The sequence below is a fragment of the Aedes albopictus genome, chromosome 3 (genome assembly GCF_035046485.1).
Source record: "Aedes albopictus strain Foshan chromosome 3, AalbF5, whole genome shotgun sequence".
Lineage (NCBI taxonomy): Eukaryota > Metazoa > Arthropoda > Insecta > Diptera > Culicidae > Aedes > Aedes albopictus.
Genome location: NC_085138.1, coordinates 221385661 through 221405476, shown reverse-complemented (window position 1 = coordinate 221405476; position 19816 = coordinate 221385661). Strand labels below are relative to the sequence as shown.

Sequence of the window (19816 nt, the reverse complement as noted above, 5' to 3'; positions counted from 1 at the left end):
GAACACATCTCAGATAACTGAGAATTTCTGAGAATCTTTAGGGATTCCCAGGAATTATTTATATATATTCCGTTATTCTTCTGATTTCTAAAAATGATTGAGAATATTTTCTGCAGTTCCAAGAACACATCTCAGATAACTGAGAATTTCTGAGAATCTTTAGAGATTTTCAGGAATTATTTAAATATATTCCGTTATTCTTCTGATTTCTAAAAATGATTGAGAATATTTTCTGCAATTTCAAGAACACATCTCAGATAACTGAGAATTTCTGAGAATCTTTAGGGATTCTCAGGAATTATTCAAATTTATTCCGCATTGTTACTGATTTAAAAAAATGATTGAGAATATTTTCTGCAATTCTAAGAACACATCTCAGATAACTGAGAATTTCTGAGAATCTTTAGGGATTCTCAGGAATTATTTAAATATATTCCGTTATTCTTCTGATTTCTAAAAATGATTGAGAATATTTTCCACAGTTTCTAGAACACATATCAGATAACTGAGAATTTCTGAGAATCTATAGAGGTTCCCAGAAATTATTTAAATAAATTCCGTTATTCTACTGATTTCTAAAAATGATTGAGAATATTTTCTGCAATTTCTAGAATACATCTCAGATAAATGATAATTTCTGAGAATCTTTAAGGATTCCCAGGAATTATTTAAATATATTCCGTTATTCTTCTGATTTCTTTTGATTTTCATTTCATTTCATTTCATATAACTGAGAATTTCTGAGAATCTATAGAGATTCCCAGAAATTATTTAAATAAATTCCGTTATTCTACTGATTTCTAAAAATGATTGAGAATATTTTCTGCAATTTCTAGAATACATCTCAGATAAATGATAATTTCTGAGAATCTTTAAGGATTCCCAGGAATTCTTTAAATATATTCCGTTATTCTTCTGATTTCTAAAAATGATTGAGAATATTTTCTGCAGTTCCAAGAACACATCTCAGATAACTGAGAATTTCTGAGAATCTTTAGGGATTCTCAGGAATTATTTAAATATATTCCGTTATTCTTCTGATTTCTAAAAATGATTGAGAATATTTTCCACAGTTTCTAGAACACATTTCATATAACTGAGAATTTCTGAGAATCTGTAGACATTCTCAGGAATTATTTAAATTTATTCCGTTATTCTTCTGATTTCTAAAAATGATTGAGAATATTTTCTGCAGTTCCAAGAACACATCTCAGATAACTGAGAATTTCTGAGAATCTTTAGGGATTCTCAGGAATTATTTAAATATATTCCGTTATTCTTCTGATTTCTAAAAATGATTGAGAATATTTTCTGCAATTCCAAGAACACATCTCAGATAACTAGGAATTTCTGAGAATATTTAGGGATTCTCAGGAATTATTCAAATTTATTCCGCATTGTTACTGATTTAAAAAAATGATTGAGAATATTTTCTGCAATTCTAAGAACACATCTCAGATAACTGAGAATTTCTGAGAATCTTTAGGGATTCTCAGGAATTATTTAAATATATTCCGTTATTCTTCTGATTTCTAAAAATGATTGAGAATATTTTCTGCAGTTCCAAGAACACATCTCAGATAACTAGGAATTTCTGAGAATCTTTAGGGATTCTCAGGAATTATTCAAATTTATTCCGCATTGTTACTGATTTAAAAAAATGATTGAGTATATTTTCTGCAATTTTAAGAACACATCTCAGATAACTGAGAAATTCTGAGAATCTTTAGGGATTCCCAGGAATTATTTAAATATATTCCGTTATTCTTCTGATTTCTGAAAATGATTTAGAATATTTTCCGCAGTTTCTAGAACACATTTCATATAACTGAGAATTTCTGAGAATCTTTAGAGATTCCCAGGAATTCTTAAAATATATTCCGTCATTCTTCTGATTTCTAAAAATGATTGAGAATATTTTCTGCAGTTCCAAGAACACATCTCAGATAACTGAGAATTTCTGAGAATCTTTAGGGATTCTCAGGAATTAATTAAATATATTCCGTCATTCTTCTGATTTCTAAAAATGATTGAGAATATTTTCTGCAGTTCCAAGAACACATCTCAGATAACTAGGAATTTCTGAGAATCTTTAGGGATTCTCAGGAATTATTCAAATTTATTCCGCATTGTTACTGATTTAAAAAAATGATTGAGAATATTTTCTGCAATTCTAAGAACACATCTCAGATAACTGAGAATTTCTGAGAATCTTTAGGGATTCTCAGGAATTAATTAAATATATTCCGTCATTCTTCTGATTTCTAAAAATGATTGAGAATATTTTCTGCAATTCCAAGAACACATCTCAGATAACTAGGAATTTCTGAGAATATTTAGGGATTCTCAGGAATTATTCAAATTTATTCCGCATTGTTACTGATTTAAAAAAATGATTGAGAATATTTTCTGCAATTCTAAGAACACATCTCAGATAACTGAGAATTACTGAGAATCTTTAGGGATTCTCAGGAATTATTTAAATATATTCCGCTATTCTTCTGATTTCTAAAAATGATTGAGAATATTTTCTGCAGTTCCAAGAACACATCTCAGATAACTAGGAATTTCTGAGAATCTTTAGGGATTCTCAGGAATTATTCAAATTTATTCCGCATTGTTACTGATTTAAAAAAATGATTGAGTATATTTTCTGCAATTTTAAGAACACATCTCAGATAACTGAGAATTTCTGAGAATCTTTAGGGATTCCCAGGAATTATTTAAATATATTCCGTTATTCTTCTGATTTCTGAAAATGATTTAGAATATTTTCCGCAGTTTCTAGAACACATTTCATATAACTGAGAATTTCTGAGAATCTTTAGAGATTCCCAGGAATTCTTTAAATATATTCCGTTATTCTTCTGATTTCTAAAAATGATTGAGAATATTTTCTGCAGTTCCAAGAACACATCTCAGATAACTGAGAATTTCTGAGAATCTTTAGGGATTCTCAGGAATTAATTAAATATATTCCGTCATTCTTCTGATTTCTAAAAATGATTGAGAATATTTTCCACAGTTTCTAGAACACATTTCATATAACTGAGAATTTCTGAGAATCTTTAGGGATTCTCAGGAATTATTTAAATATATTCCGTTATTCTTCTGATTTCTAAAAATGATTGAGAATATTTTCCACAGTTTCTAGAACACATTTCATATAACTAAGAGTTTCTGAGAATCTGTAGACATTCTCAGGAATTATTTAAATTTATTCCGTTATTCTTCTGATTTCTAAAAATGATTGAGAATATTTTCTGCAGTTCCAAGAACACATCTCAGATAACTGAGAATTTCTGAGAATCTTTAGGGATTCTCAGGAATTATTTAAATATATTCCGTTATTCTTCTGATTTCTAAAAATGATTGAGAATATTTTCCACAGTTTCTAGAACACATTTCATATAACTGAGAATTTCTGAGAATCTTTAGAAATTCCCAGGAATTATTTAAATATATTCCGTTATTCTACTGATTTCTAAAAATGATTGAGAATATTTTCTGCAATTTCTAGAATACATCTCAGATAAATGATAATTTCTGAGAATCTTTAAGGATTCCCAGGAATTATTTAAATATATTCCGTTATTCTTCTGATTTCTTAAAATGATTGAGAATATTTTCCGCAGTTCCTAGAACACATCTCAGATAACTAAGAATTTTTGAGAAACTTTAGGGATTCTCAGGAATTATTTAAATTTATTCCATAATGCTACTGATTTCTAAAAATGATTGAGAATATTTTCCGCAGTTCCTAGAACACATCTCAGATAACTGAGAATTTCTGAGAATCTTTAGGGATTCTCAGGAATTATTCAAATTTATTCCGCATTGTTACTGATTTAAAAAAATGATTGAGAATATTTTCTGCAATTCTAAGAACACATCTCAGATAACTGAGAATTTCTGAGAATCTTTAGGGATTCTCAGGAATTATTTAAATATATTCCGTTATTCTTCTGATTTCTAAAAATGATTGAGAATATTTTCCACAGTTTCTAGAACACATCTCAGATAGCTGAGAATTTCTGAGAATCTATAGAGATTCCCAGAAATTATTTAAATATATTCCGTTTTTCTACTGATTTCTAAAAATGATTGAGAATATGTTCTGCAATTTCTAGAATACATCTCAGATAAATGATAATTTCTGAGAATCTTTAAGGATTCCCAGGAATTATTTAAATATATTCCGTTATTCTTCTGATTTGTTAAAATGATTGAGAATATTTTCCGCAGTTCCTAGAACACATCTCAGATAACTAAGAATTTCTGAGAAACTTTAGGGATTCTCAGGAATTATTTAAATATATTTCGTAATGCTACTGATTTCTAAAAATGATTGAGAATATTTTCCGCAGTTCCTAGAACACATCCCAGATAACTGAGAATTTCTGAGAATCTTTAGGGATTCTCAGGATTTATTTAAATATATTCCGTTATGCTACTGATTTCTAAAAATGATTGAGAATATTTTCTGAAGTTTCTAGAACACATTCCAGATAACTGAGAATTTCTGAGAATCTTCAGAGATTTTCAAGAATTATTTAAATATATTTCGTAATGCTACTGATTTCTAAAAATGATTTGTGTGAAGAATTAGCAATAAGTTAAAATTCACAAATACAAAGAAATTAAAAAAAAAATAAAAATAAAAATGATTGAGAATATTTTCTGCAATTTCTAGAATACGTCTCAGAAAACTGAGAATTTCTGAAAATCGTGAGGGATTTTCAGGAATTATTTAAATATATTCCGTTGTTCTTCTGATTTCTAACAATGATTGAGAATAATTTCTGCAGTTCCTGGAACACATCTCAGACAACTGAGAATTTCTGAGAATTTTTAGGGATTCTCAGGAATTATTTAAATATATTCCGTGTTGCTACTGATTTCTAAAAATGATTGAGATTAATATCTGCAGTTCCAAGAACACATCTCAGACAACTGAGAATTTCTGAGAATTTTTAGGGATCAACAGGAATTATTTAAATATATTCTGTTATTCTTATGATTTCTTAAAATGATGGAGTATGTCTAGAGATTCTCAGGAATTATTCAAATATATTCCGTTATTCTTCTGATTTCTAAAAATGATTGAGAATATTTTCTGCAGTTCCAAGAACACATCTCAGATAACTGAGAATTTCTGAGAATCTTTAGGGATTCTCAGGAATTATTTAAATATATTCCGTCATTCTTCTGATTTCTAAAAATGATTGAGAATATTTTCTGCAATTCCAAGAACACATCTCAGATAACTAGGAATTTCTGAGAATATTTAGGGATTCTCAGGAATTATTCAAATTTATTCCGCATTGTTACTGATTTAAAAAAATGATTGAGTATATTTTCTGCAATTCTAAGAACACATCTCAGATAACTGAGAATTTCTGAGAATCTTTAGGGATTCCCAGGAATTATTTAAATATATTCCGTTATTCTTCTGATTTCTAAAAATGATTTAGAATATTTTCCACAGTTTCTAGAACACATTTCATATAACTGAGAATTTCTGAGAATCTTTCAAATTTCTGAGAATCTTTCAAATTTATTCCGCATTGTTACTGATTAAAAAAAATGATTGAGTATATTTTCTGCAATTCTAAGAACACATCTCAGATAACTGAGAATTTCTGAGAATCTTTAGGGATTCCCAGGAATTATTTATATATATTCCGTTATTCTTCTGATTTCTAAAAATGATTGAGAATATTTTCTGCAGTTCCAAGAACACATCTCAGATAACTAGGTATTTCTGAGAATCTTTAGGGATTCTCAGGAATTATTCAAATTTATTCCGCATTGTTACTGATTTAAAAAAATGATTGAGAATATTTTCTGCAATTCTAAGAACACATCTCAGATAACTGAGAATTTCTGAGAATCTTTAGAGATTCCCAAGAATTCTTTAAATATATTCCGTTATTCTTCTGATTTCTAAAAATGATTGAGAATATTTTCTGCAATTCCAAGAACACATCTCAAATAACTGAGAATTTCTGAGAATCTTTAGGGATTCTCAGGAATTATTTAAATATATTCCGTTATTCTTCTGATTTCTAAAAATGATTGAGAATATTTTCTGCAGTTCCAAGATCACATCTCAGATAACTGAGAATTTCTGAGAATCTTTAGGGATTCTCAGGAATTATTGAAATATATTCCGTTATTCTTCTGATTTCTAAAAATGATTCAGAATATTTTCTGCAATTCCAAGAACACATCTCAGATAACTAGGAATTTCTGAGAATATTTAGGGATTCTCAGGAATTATTCAAATTTATTCCGCATTGTTACTGATTTAAAAAAATGATTGAGAATATTTTCTGCAATTCTAAGAACACATCTCAGATAACTGAGAATTTCTGAGAATCTTTAGGGATTCTCAGGAATTATTTAAATATATTCCGTTATTCTTCTGATTTCTAAAAATGATTGAGAATATTTTCTGCAATTCCAAGAACACATCTCAGATAACTAGGAATTTCTGAGAATCTTTAGGGATTCACAGGAATTATTCAAATTTATTCCGCATTGTTACTGATTTAAAAAAATGATTGAGTATATTTTCTGCAATTTTAAGAACACATCTCAGATAACTGAGAATTTCTGAGAATCTTTAGGGATTCCCAGGAATTATTTAAATATATTCCGTTATTCTTCTGATTTCTGAAAATGATTTAGAATATTTTCCGCAGTTTCTAGAACACATTTCATATAACTGAGAATTTCTGAGAATCTTTAGAGATTCCCAGGAATTCTTTAAATATATTCCGTTATTCTTCTGATTTCTAAAAATGATTGAGAATATTTTCTGCAGTTCCAAGAACACATCTCAGATAACTGAGAATTTCTGAGAATCTTTAGGGATTCTCAGGAATTATTTAAATATATTCCGTTATTCTTCTGATTTCTAAAAATGATTCAGAATATTTTCTGCAATTCCAAGAACACATCTCAGATAACTAGGAATTTCTGAGAATATTTAGGGATTCTCAGGAATTATTCAAATTTATTCCGCATTGTTACTGATTTAAAAAAATGATTGAGAATATTTTCTGCAATTCTAAGAACACATCTCAGATAACTGAGAATTTCTGAGAATCTTTAGGGATTCTCAGGATTTATTTCAATATATTCCGTTATGCTACTGATTTCTAAAAATGATTGAGAATATTTTCTGAAGTTTCTAGAACACATCTCAGATAACTGAGAATTTCTGAGAATCTTTAGAGATTCTTAGGTTTTATTTAAATATATTCCGTAATGCTACTGATTTCTAAAAATGATTGAGAATATTTGCTGCAATTCCAAGGACGCATCTCAGATAACTAGAAATTTCTGAGAATCTTTTGGGATTCTCAGGAATTATTTTAATATATTCCGTTATTCTTCTGATTTCTAAAAATGATTGAGAATATTTTCCGCAGTTCCTAGAACACATTTCAGATAACTGAGAATTCCTGAGAATCTTTAGGGATTCTCAGGATTTATTTAAATATATTCCGTATTGCTACTGATTTCTAAAAATGATTGAGAATATTTTCTGAAGTTTCTAGAACACATCTCAGATAACTGAGAATTTCTAAGAATCTTCAGAGATTTTCAGGAATTATTTAAATATATTTCGTAATGCTACTGATTTCTAAAAATGATTGAGAATATTTTCTGCAATTTCTAGAATACGTCTCAGAAAACTGAGAACTTCTGAGAATCGTGAGGTATTTTCAGGAATTATTTAAATATATTCCGTTATTCTTCTGATTTCTAACAATGATTGAGAATAATTTCTGCAGTTCCTGGAACACATCTCAGACAACTGAGAATGTCTGAGAATCTGTAGGGATTCTCAGGAATTATTTAAATATATTCCGTATTGCTACTGATCTCTAAAAATGATTTGAATATTTTCCGCAGTTCCTAGAACACATCTCAGATACCGTGATTTCTGTTGGAAGCTAGTCCACCATGGCCACGCAAGCCATAACGAGGCTAGCTCCGTCGATGCCTGTTTCTAAATTACTATGAAAATAAAACGCTAGACATCTTCCATCAAACTAGACGGCTGCCGACTGATACCTCAATCTGCAACCGCCACACTCTTTATTCCATTCAGGTATATACAATTCAACATTTTTCTTCTAAACTTCATACCTCTGCCATCTCTCCAACAATTGTACCTACCAACAATACTGCAGCCATTTACGTACCTGAAGGTTCGACGCTACCCGAGCGTTCAACGCTACCTAACTTCCAACACTCCTCCTTAGCGTCGCAACCTTCGAACCACGATCACCTCCTCCTGGATCGAAGCTCCTTCTCACTCCAACGCTTGGCAAGTGGCCCAACTCCGACGCTTGCACCAGCTCCGAGCTTCGACCAGGTCCAACTCCGAGCTCCACCTTCATGTTGTCTTCCGGATCACTCCTCCTGTCGCCAACCTCTTCATCCAGGTGCGACCATCGAGCTGCATCCGATCCAACTCACAACAAGAGCTCCATCCGGTGACCAGCCAGCAGTCATCCAGTTGACCCGTATCGCCAACATTCCCATGGATCCTGTCCTCCGTAGCAGCCAATCCATCCGCCCAAGGATCCCGTGCTGCGACTCCGCGACTTATGCGGCCGATCCTTCTCCCGGTCGATACGTGCTGTGGAACACGCTCCTGGGCCCATAACCTGTTGGAAGCTAGTCCACCATGGCCACGCAAGCCATAACGAGGCTAGCTCCGTCGATGCCTGTTTCTAAATTACTATGAAAATAAAACGCTAGACATCTTCCATCAAACTAGACGGCTGCCGACTGATACCTCAATCTGCAACCGCCACACTCTTTATTCCATTCAGGTATATACAATTCAACATTTTTCTTCTAAACTTCATACCTCTGCCATCTCTCCAACAATTGTACCTACCAACAATACTGCAGCCATTTACGTACCTGAAGGTTCGACGCTACCCGAGCGTTCAACGCTACCTAACTTCCAACAATTTCGGGTGAAATTGATCAGTGGGGTGAAATTGATCGACGTGAGGGCAATTTTTACTTGTCAAAAATAAAACTTTGAACTTAAAACAATTTGTAGAGAATGACCATCATCAGGCTCAAGGGTTATTGAATGATGAGTTTACATGTTTTACAGCTAATTAGTCACATATTTCTGTATTAAATTAAATATTTCCCGAAACTGCGTGACTGGCGAATTTCAAAGACACTTGCAAACTTCTGTTACTGTAGCTGTATTGCACAAGGAATAAATATTCGAATGAATGTTTATAGCTGCCAAGTGTTCGCTAAACCAGATTTCGTCATCAAAAGTTCTATAAATATTGATATTTATGCAATAAATTGTACTATTGCTTAAGTAATTGCTTGTTTAGTATGAAAATTGCATACTTTTAGGCGTTTTCTTTAGATTTATTAAACTTTAAACTTAAATAATTAAGAATTTACTTAACTTGTATAAGTTCTACAAAGCTTTTCGCATTCTGTGGTGGTTAATTCAGATGGAAATTTTATTTTCAGCACTTATAAAGACATTTCACTGACTGATCAATTTCACCCCGAAACTAAAATTTCTGATTTTTTATTTTAAATGATTTTTATTGCAATAAAATGATTTGCAGTAAAAGTTTCAACCTCGTTGACTGACGAAACCCGTGGGCGTACTTGTTTTAAAGCATTGAGTTTGACCATATCGATAACTATTCAAAAATTAGTAGCGAAAAACTGTGAAAAGTGATCAATTTCACCCGAAATCACGGTAACTGAGAGTTTCTGAAAATCTTTGGGGATTCTCAGGAATTATTAAAATATATTCCGTAATGCTTCTGATTTCTAAAAGTGATTAAGAATATTTTCTGCATAGAATATTTTCAATACTTCGCAAAATAAATCTCAGGTGACTGGGAATTTCTGAGAATCTTTAGGGATTCTCAGGAATTATTTGAATGTATTCCGGAAGGCTACTGATTTCTAAAAATGATTGAGAATATTTTCTGCAGTTCCAAGAACACGTCTCAGATAAGGTGGAATTTCTGAGAATTTTTAGGGATTCTCAGGAATTGTTTAAAAATATACCGTCATGATACCGACATCAAAATTTTGCTGATTTGTTCAGTAAACTCTGCTGATCATCAGTAACGTTTTGCTGAAATTCAGCAGACTTTTCCGAAAGTTCAGCTAAAAATTTTGCGGAACCCTTCAGTTCGGCAAAATTCAGCAAAATATTGCTGAAAGCGTTTAGTGTGTACCAGGAAATCCTGGAGGAATCCCTGAAGGAACTCCTGAAGGAATCCTTGAAGGAACTCCTGGAGGAATCCCTGAAGGAACTCCTGGAGGAATCCCTGAAGGAACTCCTGGAGGAATCCCTGAAGGAACTCCTGGAGGAATCCCCGAAGGAACTCCTGGAGGAATCCCTGAAGGAACTCCTGGAGGAATCCCTGAAGGAACTCCTGGAGGAATCCCTGAAGGAACTCGTGGAGGAATCCCTGAAGGAACTCCTGGAGGAATCCCTGAAGGAACTCCTGGAGGAATCCCTGAAGGAACTCCTGGAGGAATCCCTGAAGGAACTCCTGGAGGAATCCCTGAAGGAACTCCTGGAGGAATCCCTGAAGGAACTCCTGGAGGAATCCCTGAAGGAACTCCTGGAGGAATCCCTGAAGGAACTCCTGGAGGAATCCCTGAAGGAACTCCTGGAGGAATCCCTGAAGGAACTCCTGGAGGAATCCCTGAAGGAACTCCTGGAGGAATCCCTGAAGGAACTCCTGGAGGAATCCCTGAAGGAACTCCTGGAGGAATCCCTGAAGGAACTCCTGGAGGAATCCCTGAAGGAACTCCTGGAGGAATCCCTGAAGGAACTCCTGGAGGAATCCCTGAAGGAACTCCTGGAGGAATCCCTGAAGGAACTCCTGGAGGAATCCCTGAAGGAACTCCTGGAGGAATCCCTGAAGGAACTCCTGGAGGAATCCCTGAAGGAACTCCTGGAGGAATCCCTGAAGGAACTCCTGGAGGAATCCCTGAAGGAACTCCTGGAGGAATCCCTGAAGGAACTCCTGGAGGAATCCCTGAAGGAACTCCTGGAGGAATCCCTGAAGGAACTCCTGGAGTAATCCCTGAAGGAACTCCTGGAGGAATCCCTGAAGGAACTCCTGGAGGAATCCCTGAAGGAACTCCTGGAGGAATCCCTGTAGGAACTCCTGGAGGAATCCCTGAAGGAACTCCTGGAGGAATCCCTGAAGGAACTCCTGGAGGAATCCCTGAAGGAACTCCTGGAGGAATCCCTGAAGGAACTCGTGGAGGAATCCCTGGAGGAACTCGTGGAGGAATCCCTGAAGGAACTCGTGGAGGAATCCCTGAAGGAACTCGTGGAGGAATCCCTGAAGGAACTCGTGGAGGAATCCCTGAAGGAACTTCTGGAGGAATCCCTGAAGGAACTCCTGGAGGAATCCCTGAAGGAACTCCTGGAGGAATCCCTGAAGGAACTCCTGGAGGAATCCCTGAAGGAACTCCTGGAGGAATCCCTGAAGGAACTCCTGGAGGAATCCCTGAAGGAACTCCTGGAGGAATCCCTGAAGGAACTCCTGGAGGAATCCCTGAAGGAACTCCTGGAGGAATCCCTGAAGGAACTCCTGGAGGAATCCCTGAAGGAACTCCTGGAGGAATCCCTGAAGGAACTCCTGGAGGAATCCCTGAAGGAACTCTTGGAGGAATCCCTGAAGGAACTCCTGGAGGAATCCCTGAAGGAACTCCTGGAGGAATCCCTGAAGGAACTCCTGGAGGAATCCCTGAAGGAACTCCTGGAGGAATCCCTGAAGGAACTCCTGGAGGAATCCCTGAAGGAACTCCTGGAGGAATCCCTGAAGGAACTCCTGGAGGAATCCCTGAAGGAACTCCTGGAGGAATCCCTGAAGGAACTTCTGGAGGAATCCCTGAAGGAACTTCTGGAGGAATCCCTGAAGGAACTCCTGGAGGAATCCCTGAAGGAACTCCTAGAGGAATCCCTGAAGGAACTCCTAGAGGAATCCCTGAAGGAACTGCTGGAGGAATCCACCAAGGAACTCCTGGAGAAAATCCTGAAGGAACTTCTGGAGGAACTCCTGGAGGAATCCCTGAAGGAACTCCTGGAGGAATCCCTGAAGGAACTCCTGGAGGAGTCCCTGTAGGAATCTCTGAAGGAACTCCTCGAGGAACCCTTGTTGGAACTCCTGAAGGAATCCCTGAAGGAACTTCTGGAGGATTCTCTTAAGAATTCCTGAAGGAACTTCTTGAGGATTCTCTTATGAATCCCTGAAGAAACTCCTGGAGGAATCCCTGAAGGAACTCCTGGAGGAATCCCTGAAGGCACTCCTGGAGGAATCCCTAAAGGAACTCATGAATCAATGCAAACTCCTAGAGGAATCCCTGAAGGAACTCGGTGAGTTGTCCCTACAGGAGCCATTTAAGGAATCTCTAAAGTAACTACTATGAGATTCCTTGAAGGAATCCCTTATGGAATTCCTAGTGGAATCCCTACACAACTCCTGATGCAATCCGTGGAGAAATTTTTGAAACATATGCTTGAGAAATCCTTGAAAAAATTTCTCGATGAATCCCTAAAGTAACTTCTATAGGAATCAATGCAGAAACTCCAGGAGGAATCCCTGAAACAACTGCTGAAAAGATACCTGGAAGAATTCCTTTGGTATCTATGAATGAACTTCTGAAGAAGCTTCTGGAAGAACTAGTACCAGAATCTCTACATGAACTCCAGATGGAATCCCTGGAGGAGCATCTGAAGAATTTTCTGGGAAAATTCCTGATAAAACTCGAGGAACTCCTGAAAGAGCTTCCAAAAGTGTTTCTGAAGAAAATCATCGAAGAATCTCTGACGGAAATCCTTGAATCCATGGAACTATCTGGTGCAATTCCTGCAGAAATTCTGAAGGAACTGGATCTTCTGGGAAAATCCCTGATCCAGTTCGGTTTTTCTACTGTATTGTATATATATATACGATATATTGTAACAGTACTATTTAGAACCATATTTTTACAATAGACACCACTGTAAAAATAAAAATACAAAAACAATAAGATGTAATGTAGGATACCATACCATTAATTGTAAATAAGATTTTTACAATATATTATACAGGTTGTTAAGTATCGTAACAATATAAAAAAATATTTTTCTCCATATATATTTTTTTGCAAAACCATACATTTTATTGTTAATGAATTGTTCAAAATACTGATACGTGGGTTTAAATATACCGTACATTGTATGGTACATGAATGGTTTCAAACAATAAAATGTACCGTAAATAAATTGTTTTTACTTGTAATTTCACTACTGGTTATACATTTAATCAAATGGTTTTGGAATGGTTCTCTTTTGTTATGTTGAATTGTTTTACATTTCTTACATTTCTTTACATCTTAGGCTTATTAGATTTATTAGAATGCGCTTTGGGAATTCCCAGAGCGTTTTGGATAACCCTTCATATATAGGATCGCCCACGTCTAAGTCTGAGTAGTCTCTGAATGCATTAACAGTTGAAGCTTAGGCTCCCATTCCCCACCAGCCAGATAACCGGGTTTCGCAAACTAAGCATTATTTGTGGCAACACTTTGAGCGGCATGATGGAACTATGCCGAGCGCGCTAAGTGTTATTAGACCACTAATGTAGTTGCATGAAGTGGGTGACGAGGTACATAAGTATCATTACAGCGTGCTTAACCGTTATTGCAATATTGAGGCACCAGTTTGACTAAAGTTTGAAATACATAACAACTCATGAGATAACTGTCAAGTTCGATTCAAATACAGTAGACGTTCGATAACTGCAACATGTTTACGTTTCAGTTAGCGAACAAAATTCGATAATTGCAACGTCAGATAGCCGTCAACAACCCATCAATTGACGTTAAATGAACGAAAAATTTATTCGGTTGTTCATTTGGGCTAACTTGGCGCACCGTTTTGACGGATAGCGGTGCGATAACTGCAAAATTGTTGCACTTACCGGACTTGCAGTTAAAAAGCATTGCAGTTAAACCGTTTGCACCGACCGAACGTCTACTGTATAAGTTAGGTTAAAAAGCGAACCCGCAGACGAACCTATATTAAAAGTCATTTCAGTGTTCAGTCCAGTCCATATGTTAAAGATGGCTCTACGTCAAAGATAAAGTTTGTCAACCGCATTTGATTCGATTGTGGTCGAAGGCAAGTTCACATGAGAGAAGAGGAGAAAACTCCCCTAAATGCAAATACAGAAAGAATAGTGTTGAAGTGTTGAACTCATCTACTGATTTACGGTAATCTGACCTGCATCTTTCCGGGTTGGCCTACATTGCATTCGTATTTCTCTCATCGCACTCTACACACCTAGCCCGCCCTCGAGCCCGCCATATCTCTTGGACCCCTGCTTGGACCTGCAGTTTACCACTGATTTAAACATGTTATTGGCATTAACCCTTTGGAGCCGGCGGGGTCATATATGACCCCGGCGATGAAACCGAGCATAACAAATGTGTTCGACACCAGCGACGTTGCGTCAACAGCGGCGAAAAAAATCGATTCCAAAAGGTTAAATTGATGTTTCAACTTATTCACTTTTTTTCTTTCCTTTCCTTTGCATCAAAAAAGTCACAAACATCAACAAAACAAAGCACGGATAAAATCTTAAACTGAATAAATCTGGTGTTCGATTTGAATAGGTCGAATCTGCATAGGAATCACAGCAAACATACGATCTATTCAAATCGAACACCAGAAATAATTAAAAATTCACGGAAAAATAATGTTTCGGAAAAGTGAATGGTTCAAACGTAAGAAAAACAGTATAATATATTGTTACATAAAAATCCAATGTAAATGTATAGTATAGCGAACCATTTCATTACAATACACTTTATTGTAGCTGGTACACTGTATGGTGCAGGAATGGTTTTCAACATACACCCTATGGTTAGTTTTTATCCGGGTAGTGCTTACAATACTTAGTACCTATAAACATTTGAAAATTTAGTATAGAGCTTGCTGGCACTGAAATGCTATTTGTTGAGACGCCGCAATTAATAAAAGTTAGGTCGGTAAAGTCAGTGAACAGGCCTAATACTGAATAGCTCTAACCCAGCAGCATAACCGTAGCATGACAGCTCGCGCGAAGTAGTAGTGGTGGAGAGAATAGTGAGTAGTAGAAAGCAGTCTGTAGTTGGTCTGTGCCTGTAGTCAAACAAAAATCCGTGAGTAGTACCTGAAAAGAAAAGAGGAAATGGGTGAGAAAATAATGTAAACATTGATTATACGTACATATAGGCTCGGCGTATACTAACGAGGAGAACTGTGAAAACAACAGGATCCGGTGGTAAATTGTAGCGTTGATTGAAGCTGTAAGTAGACAAGTGTGATTGCAGACCGGATAGATTAAAGAAATAGACAATTAGGGAACGTTCAAAAATTACGTCCAACATTTGGGGGAGGGGGGGGTCTAGAAAAGTGTGACAGTACGTGTATTGGGTATAGGAAAAGTGCGTGACAGAGGGGGGAGGGGGGGTCTAGAAATCCCGAAAAACGATGGACGTAATATTTGAATCTTCCCTTATTGTGATCGCTCCCAACAGATACCGACTAAAGACACTATATGCAAAGACACGAAATGTTCCAATTGGAATTCCAAATTTTCTGTCAATGTCATTCCAATCGAGCAGGAGACCTGTCAAACGTGCTTTAAAGCATTGCTCGTCGGCATCATCGTCATGATTGGATGATCATCATCGACAACAACAATCATCACACTTCGTATCTTTGCTTATAGTATCTTTAATACCGACGAATCCGCTAAAGAGCGAATAGGGTAGTTGCACCAGTGTTCGACACCTCGACTAATCGGAGAAACATTTCGAAGGTTAAAACGAAACCGCTTTATTGTAAGTACTTTAAATAGATTAGATTAGTGAAATTGTATAATTAATGAATCAATAAATTTTAGTTTGAGCGTCGCCGAAAACCAGTCGGCTGCTGAAGAAAAGTGTGGTTTCCCTTCGGGAACACTATTGATTGGCTTTTATTACGCTTCCAACAGTGCTTAGTGGTTACCTGGGCTCTGTCGTGCCCCTGGGTCGCGTCGCGGCTTCGATTTGGTGTTTTTTTTTTTATTCTGAGAGATTCAATTTCCGTGTATGATCAGCACATGTTACACTTTTTGTCATATCGCTTTCGAAATATTTCATTGTCAGTCATGTCAAATAATTTTCTTCGTGCGTGTTTTGTTCATGCGCTTCGCTTTCGCTGCGTTTTTTTTATCAGCAATTTTGCTGTTTTGGTTGTTCTTTTGAAAGCAAGTTCACATCTTCATCAGGCTGTTGTGGAAATTAGCATGTGAAATCATATTAAATTTCTTCCGGAAAAATCAACAATCGCATTACAGAAATGAGTGATAAGGACGAGAAAAAGTCTCTCAATTTCCATCAAATGGAGTTGGATGACAGAATATTGAAGGTATGTAAAAATGTGGAATTAAAAATTAGACGCATTTCGTTACGTTTTGCACCTAACCTCGAAGGCTCGACGAGTGTTTACCTGTTTTGTGCTCCGTTGCAGGGTATCGCCAAGCTAGGCTGGCTTTGTCCGACTTTGATCCAGGAGAAAGCCATTCCACTACTTTTGGAGGGAAAGGACGTGTTGGTTCGTGCTCGCACGGGATCCGGCAAAACAGCAGCCTTTTCAATTCCGGTTATTCAGAAGATTTTGAACTACAAACAGGATGCGAAGGAACAGCAAACGACGGTGGTTATTCTGGCGCCCAGTAAGGACCTGTGCCATCAGATCGCGAAGGTCATTGAAGACCTTACGATTAAGTGTGGTCGGCTGGTCCGCTGTGTGGATTTGTCGACAAAGGTGGATAAGGTGGCACTGAAACACATCCTTGCGGAACGTCCGGATATCGTAGTGTCCACTCCAGCAAAACTGGTGGCCCAACTTCAGGAGGGAAACATTTCCGTGAAAGACAGTCTCCAGACTCTGGTGGTGGACGAAGCGGACTTGATGTTCACCTTCGGCTTCGAGAACGATTTAAAAACGGTTTTGGATTACTTCCCGAGCGTGCACCAGTCGATTCTGGCATCGGCTACGCTCGAAAAGGACGTGATGGAACTGAAGAAGATCATCCTCCACAATCCGGTCATTTTGAAGCTGGAGGAACCGGAAATGGCGCCGGCATCGCAGCTGGCTCACTATCACATTCTGGCGGAGGAGATCGAGAAGGCAGCCGTTTTGTACACTCTGTTCAAACTGCAGCTGGTCAAAGGGAAGAGCATTATATTCGTCAACTCCATTGACCGGTGTTACAGGTAAGTACCGGGTCAGTATGAAAATTAATAGGAATTTATATCAGTATGCATCACGCTTCGATTACATTTACCGGGTGGCCACAATTTAGGGAAAAATAAATCATATGACTACCCCCCTGAGGTATGTGATCCATGGCACTAAGAAGGACGTAACGATATAAATGCTAAAATCCCTTTTTAGACCATAAACTTATTAGCTTTTGTGATTATCTGGGTTTTATTGTTACGAACCTTATCGATTAATTCGCATTTGAAACAATGTATGTAACAATTAGAGAAATACACCAAAAATGGGTTTGGGCATTGACCTAATGGTTGAACCATTCTTCGCTTTTCTTCAGCAATTTTTTTTTCTCTGCATACAGAATTAATGCGGACAAAATAGAAGATTATTGCGTAGCCACTTCGTAATGTAACGATAGATGAAGCACCGTGGTGCAACCTTCAATGATGATATATTAACAGATTGATTGATACGGCATGGAATGTCCTTGGACGATCCTTGGCCGGAGCAGGATAACCGACTAATCTTCTCTCTGACGTTGAGTCGATTTATGTCGTTTTATTTGTCTGGGTTAAGCGTCTTTTTAAAATTCAAAATATTTATCTTTTTAGGCTAAAGCTGTTCCTTGAGCAATTCAGCATAAGATCGTGCATCTTAAATTCAGAGCTTCCGGCTAAGATTCGGTGTCACACCGTGAACCAATTCAATCAGGTTTGTACAGCGTAAATTTCGATGAAAAATGTGTATTTACCATGTTTGAAACATTCTTACAATTTCAGGGCCTATACGACATAATCATTGCATCGGATGAACTGCACGTCCTGGATCCGTCCGTCAACGAGAAGAAAGGCCAAAAGAAGAAAATGATCAAGCAGATCGCCAAACAGGTGGAATCGGAAGCGGGTGTTTCCCGTGGTATCGATTTCCAGTTCGTATCGAACGTGATCAACTTCGACTTCCCGAAGGACGTTAACGCGTACATACACCGCGCGGGAAGGACCGCCCGGGGAAACAACACCGGAAGTGTCCTGTCGTTGGTTTCCATCGAAGAAAAGGAAGCCATGGAGGCGGTCGAGGATCATCTGAGGCCGGGCTACGAGGAGGGCGATCAAGTTTTAAAGTATTGTGAACGTTGAGTTGAAGAAGTTCTAAGATGTTAACGCCTTCTCTCTGTTTCAGGAGCTATCACTTCAAAATGGAGGAAGTCGAACCTTTCCGGTACAGAGCTCGAGATGCTTGGCGAGCGGTGACAAAGTTTTCCATTCGGGAAGCCAGGATCAAGGAAATCAAAACGGAAATGTTCAATTCGGAGAAATTGAAGGTATGTTGTCGAAGGACCCATAAGAACCATATGCGAATCGACAGAAAGAAATTGATCAAGCTTGTCAGTCGATGGGCAAATCGCTCTTTATTAACCTTCTCTTATCTAATTCTTTTCCAGAGCTTTTTCGAGGAAAATCCCCGTGATCTACAAGCCCTTAGACATGACCGCACTTTGCACACAGTTAAGGTCCAGGAACATCTTGGTGACGTACCGGAGTACATCGTTCCGGACTCGTTGAAGCACGTGACGGGAATCGCCACCAGGCGGAAAAAGGCTTATGTGCCGAAGAAGCGAAAATCCGACCGCAAAGCGGACAATCCACTCATGGTGGAGGGAATCGATTACGGAAAGCAACGTCGTGTGTAATAAACAAAATAGGTTTTGATGTTATTTAAGCTGTTTTTATTCGATCATGATGATCCTCCTAAACAAATCGACTGGCAATTCCGAGCAACTTGGTGTAATCCGCTCCTTTCGCTTGGGTCTTCTCCTTCAAAATGGTCCTCAAAATAGTCGGAATCGGTACGTGAATCCTGGTTCCCAGTGGAGTGCCATTGTCGTCTATCAGCACGATATTGTTGCTGTCGAATTTGGGAATCTTGGGAAGCTGATTCTGCCGGCATCCGACCAGGATGGCCTTCTTCTTCTGGCCCTTGATCGCTACCAGCACCTTATCGCCAACCTTACCCACCATCTGTTTGTTGTAAACGTGGATGCACTTGGGCGGTTTACCCTCGGCCATGGCCCGCTTGCCGATGTCACTGTTGTCTACCACGCGAAGCCGGGCCAACTTGCGGATCTCCATGCAGGCGGCGCTCGTTTGGATTTGGTTTTTGATTATGTAATTCTGCATCGGTATTCGACCGATTTGCGTGATATTTTTTGAAAGCATTCTGTAAAAAATTGAAGAGAATCAATGTTTGAAGCAGTTTCGATAAATTGCTTGGTAAATTACCTGTAAATTGTAATAATATTACGCAAAAATAACGATTCAGAAAAGACGAGTGTTGTCACGTTTCTTGGAGAAACTTTGTTTATTTTTCTGTTTCGTTTTGAGTCACATTCGTCGAAATGTCAAAAATAGTAAAATAGAGCTGTGCCATGCAAATGAAAATCGTATAAAACGGTGTAAACCAACCTGAATACTG

At 37.3% G+C, this 19816-nt stretch overlaps 2 protein-coding genes across 2 annotated transcripts; one reads left to right on the top strand and one right to left on the bottom strand.

Moving 5' to 3' along the window:
- Nucleotides 1-16302: 16302 nt before the first annotated feature.
- On the top strand, nucleotides 16303-19058 carry LOC109411982 (probable ATP-dependent RNA helicase DDX56). The gene is made up of 6 exons (XM_019685639.3): nucleotides 16303-16489; nucleotides 16592-17340; nucleotides 17956-18055; nucleotides 18124-18464; nucleotides 18524-18665; nucleotides 18786-19058. Exons 1-6 carry the CDS (start codon nucleotides 16421-16423, stop codon nucleotides 19032-19034), a joined length of 1650 nt encoding a protein of 549 aa, XP_019541184.2. The 5' UTR covers nucleotides 16303-16420; the 3' UTR covers nucleotides 19035-19058.
- LOC109411984 (large ribosomal subunit protein uL14m) lies at nucleotides 19048-19764 on the bottom strand. The gene is made up of 2 exons (XM_019685642.3): nucleotides 19624-19764; nucleotides 19048-19561 (listed from the first exon to the last, which is right to left on the bottom strand). The coding sequence occupies exon 2, from the start codon at nucleotides 19558-19560 to the stop codon at nucleotides 19093-19095; it is 468 nt and encodes a 155-aa protein (XP_019541187.2). The 5' UTR covers nucleotide 19561; nucleotides 19624-19764; the 3' UTR covers nucleotides 19048-19092.
- Between the last annotated feature and the right edge of the window lie 52 nt (nucleotides 19765-19816).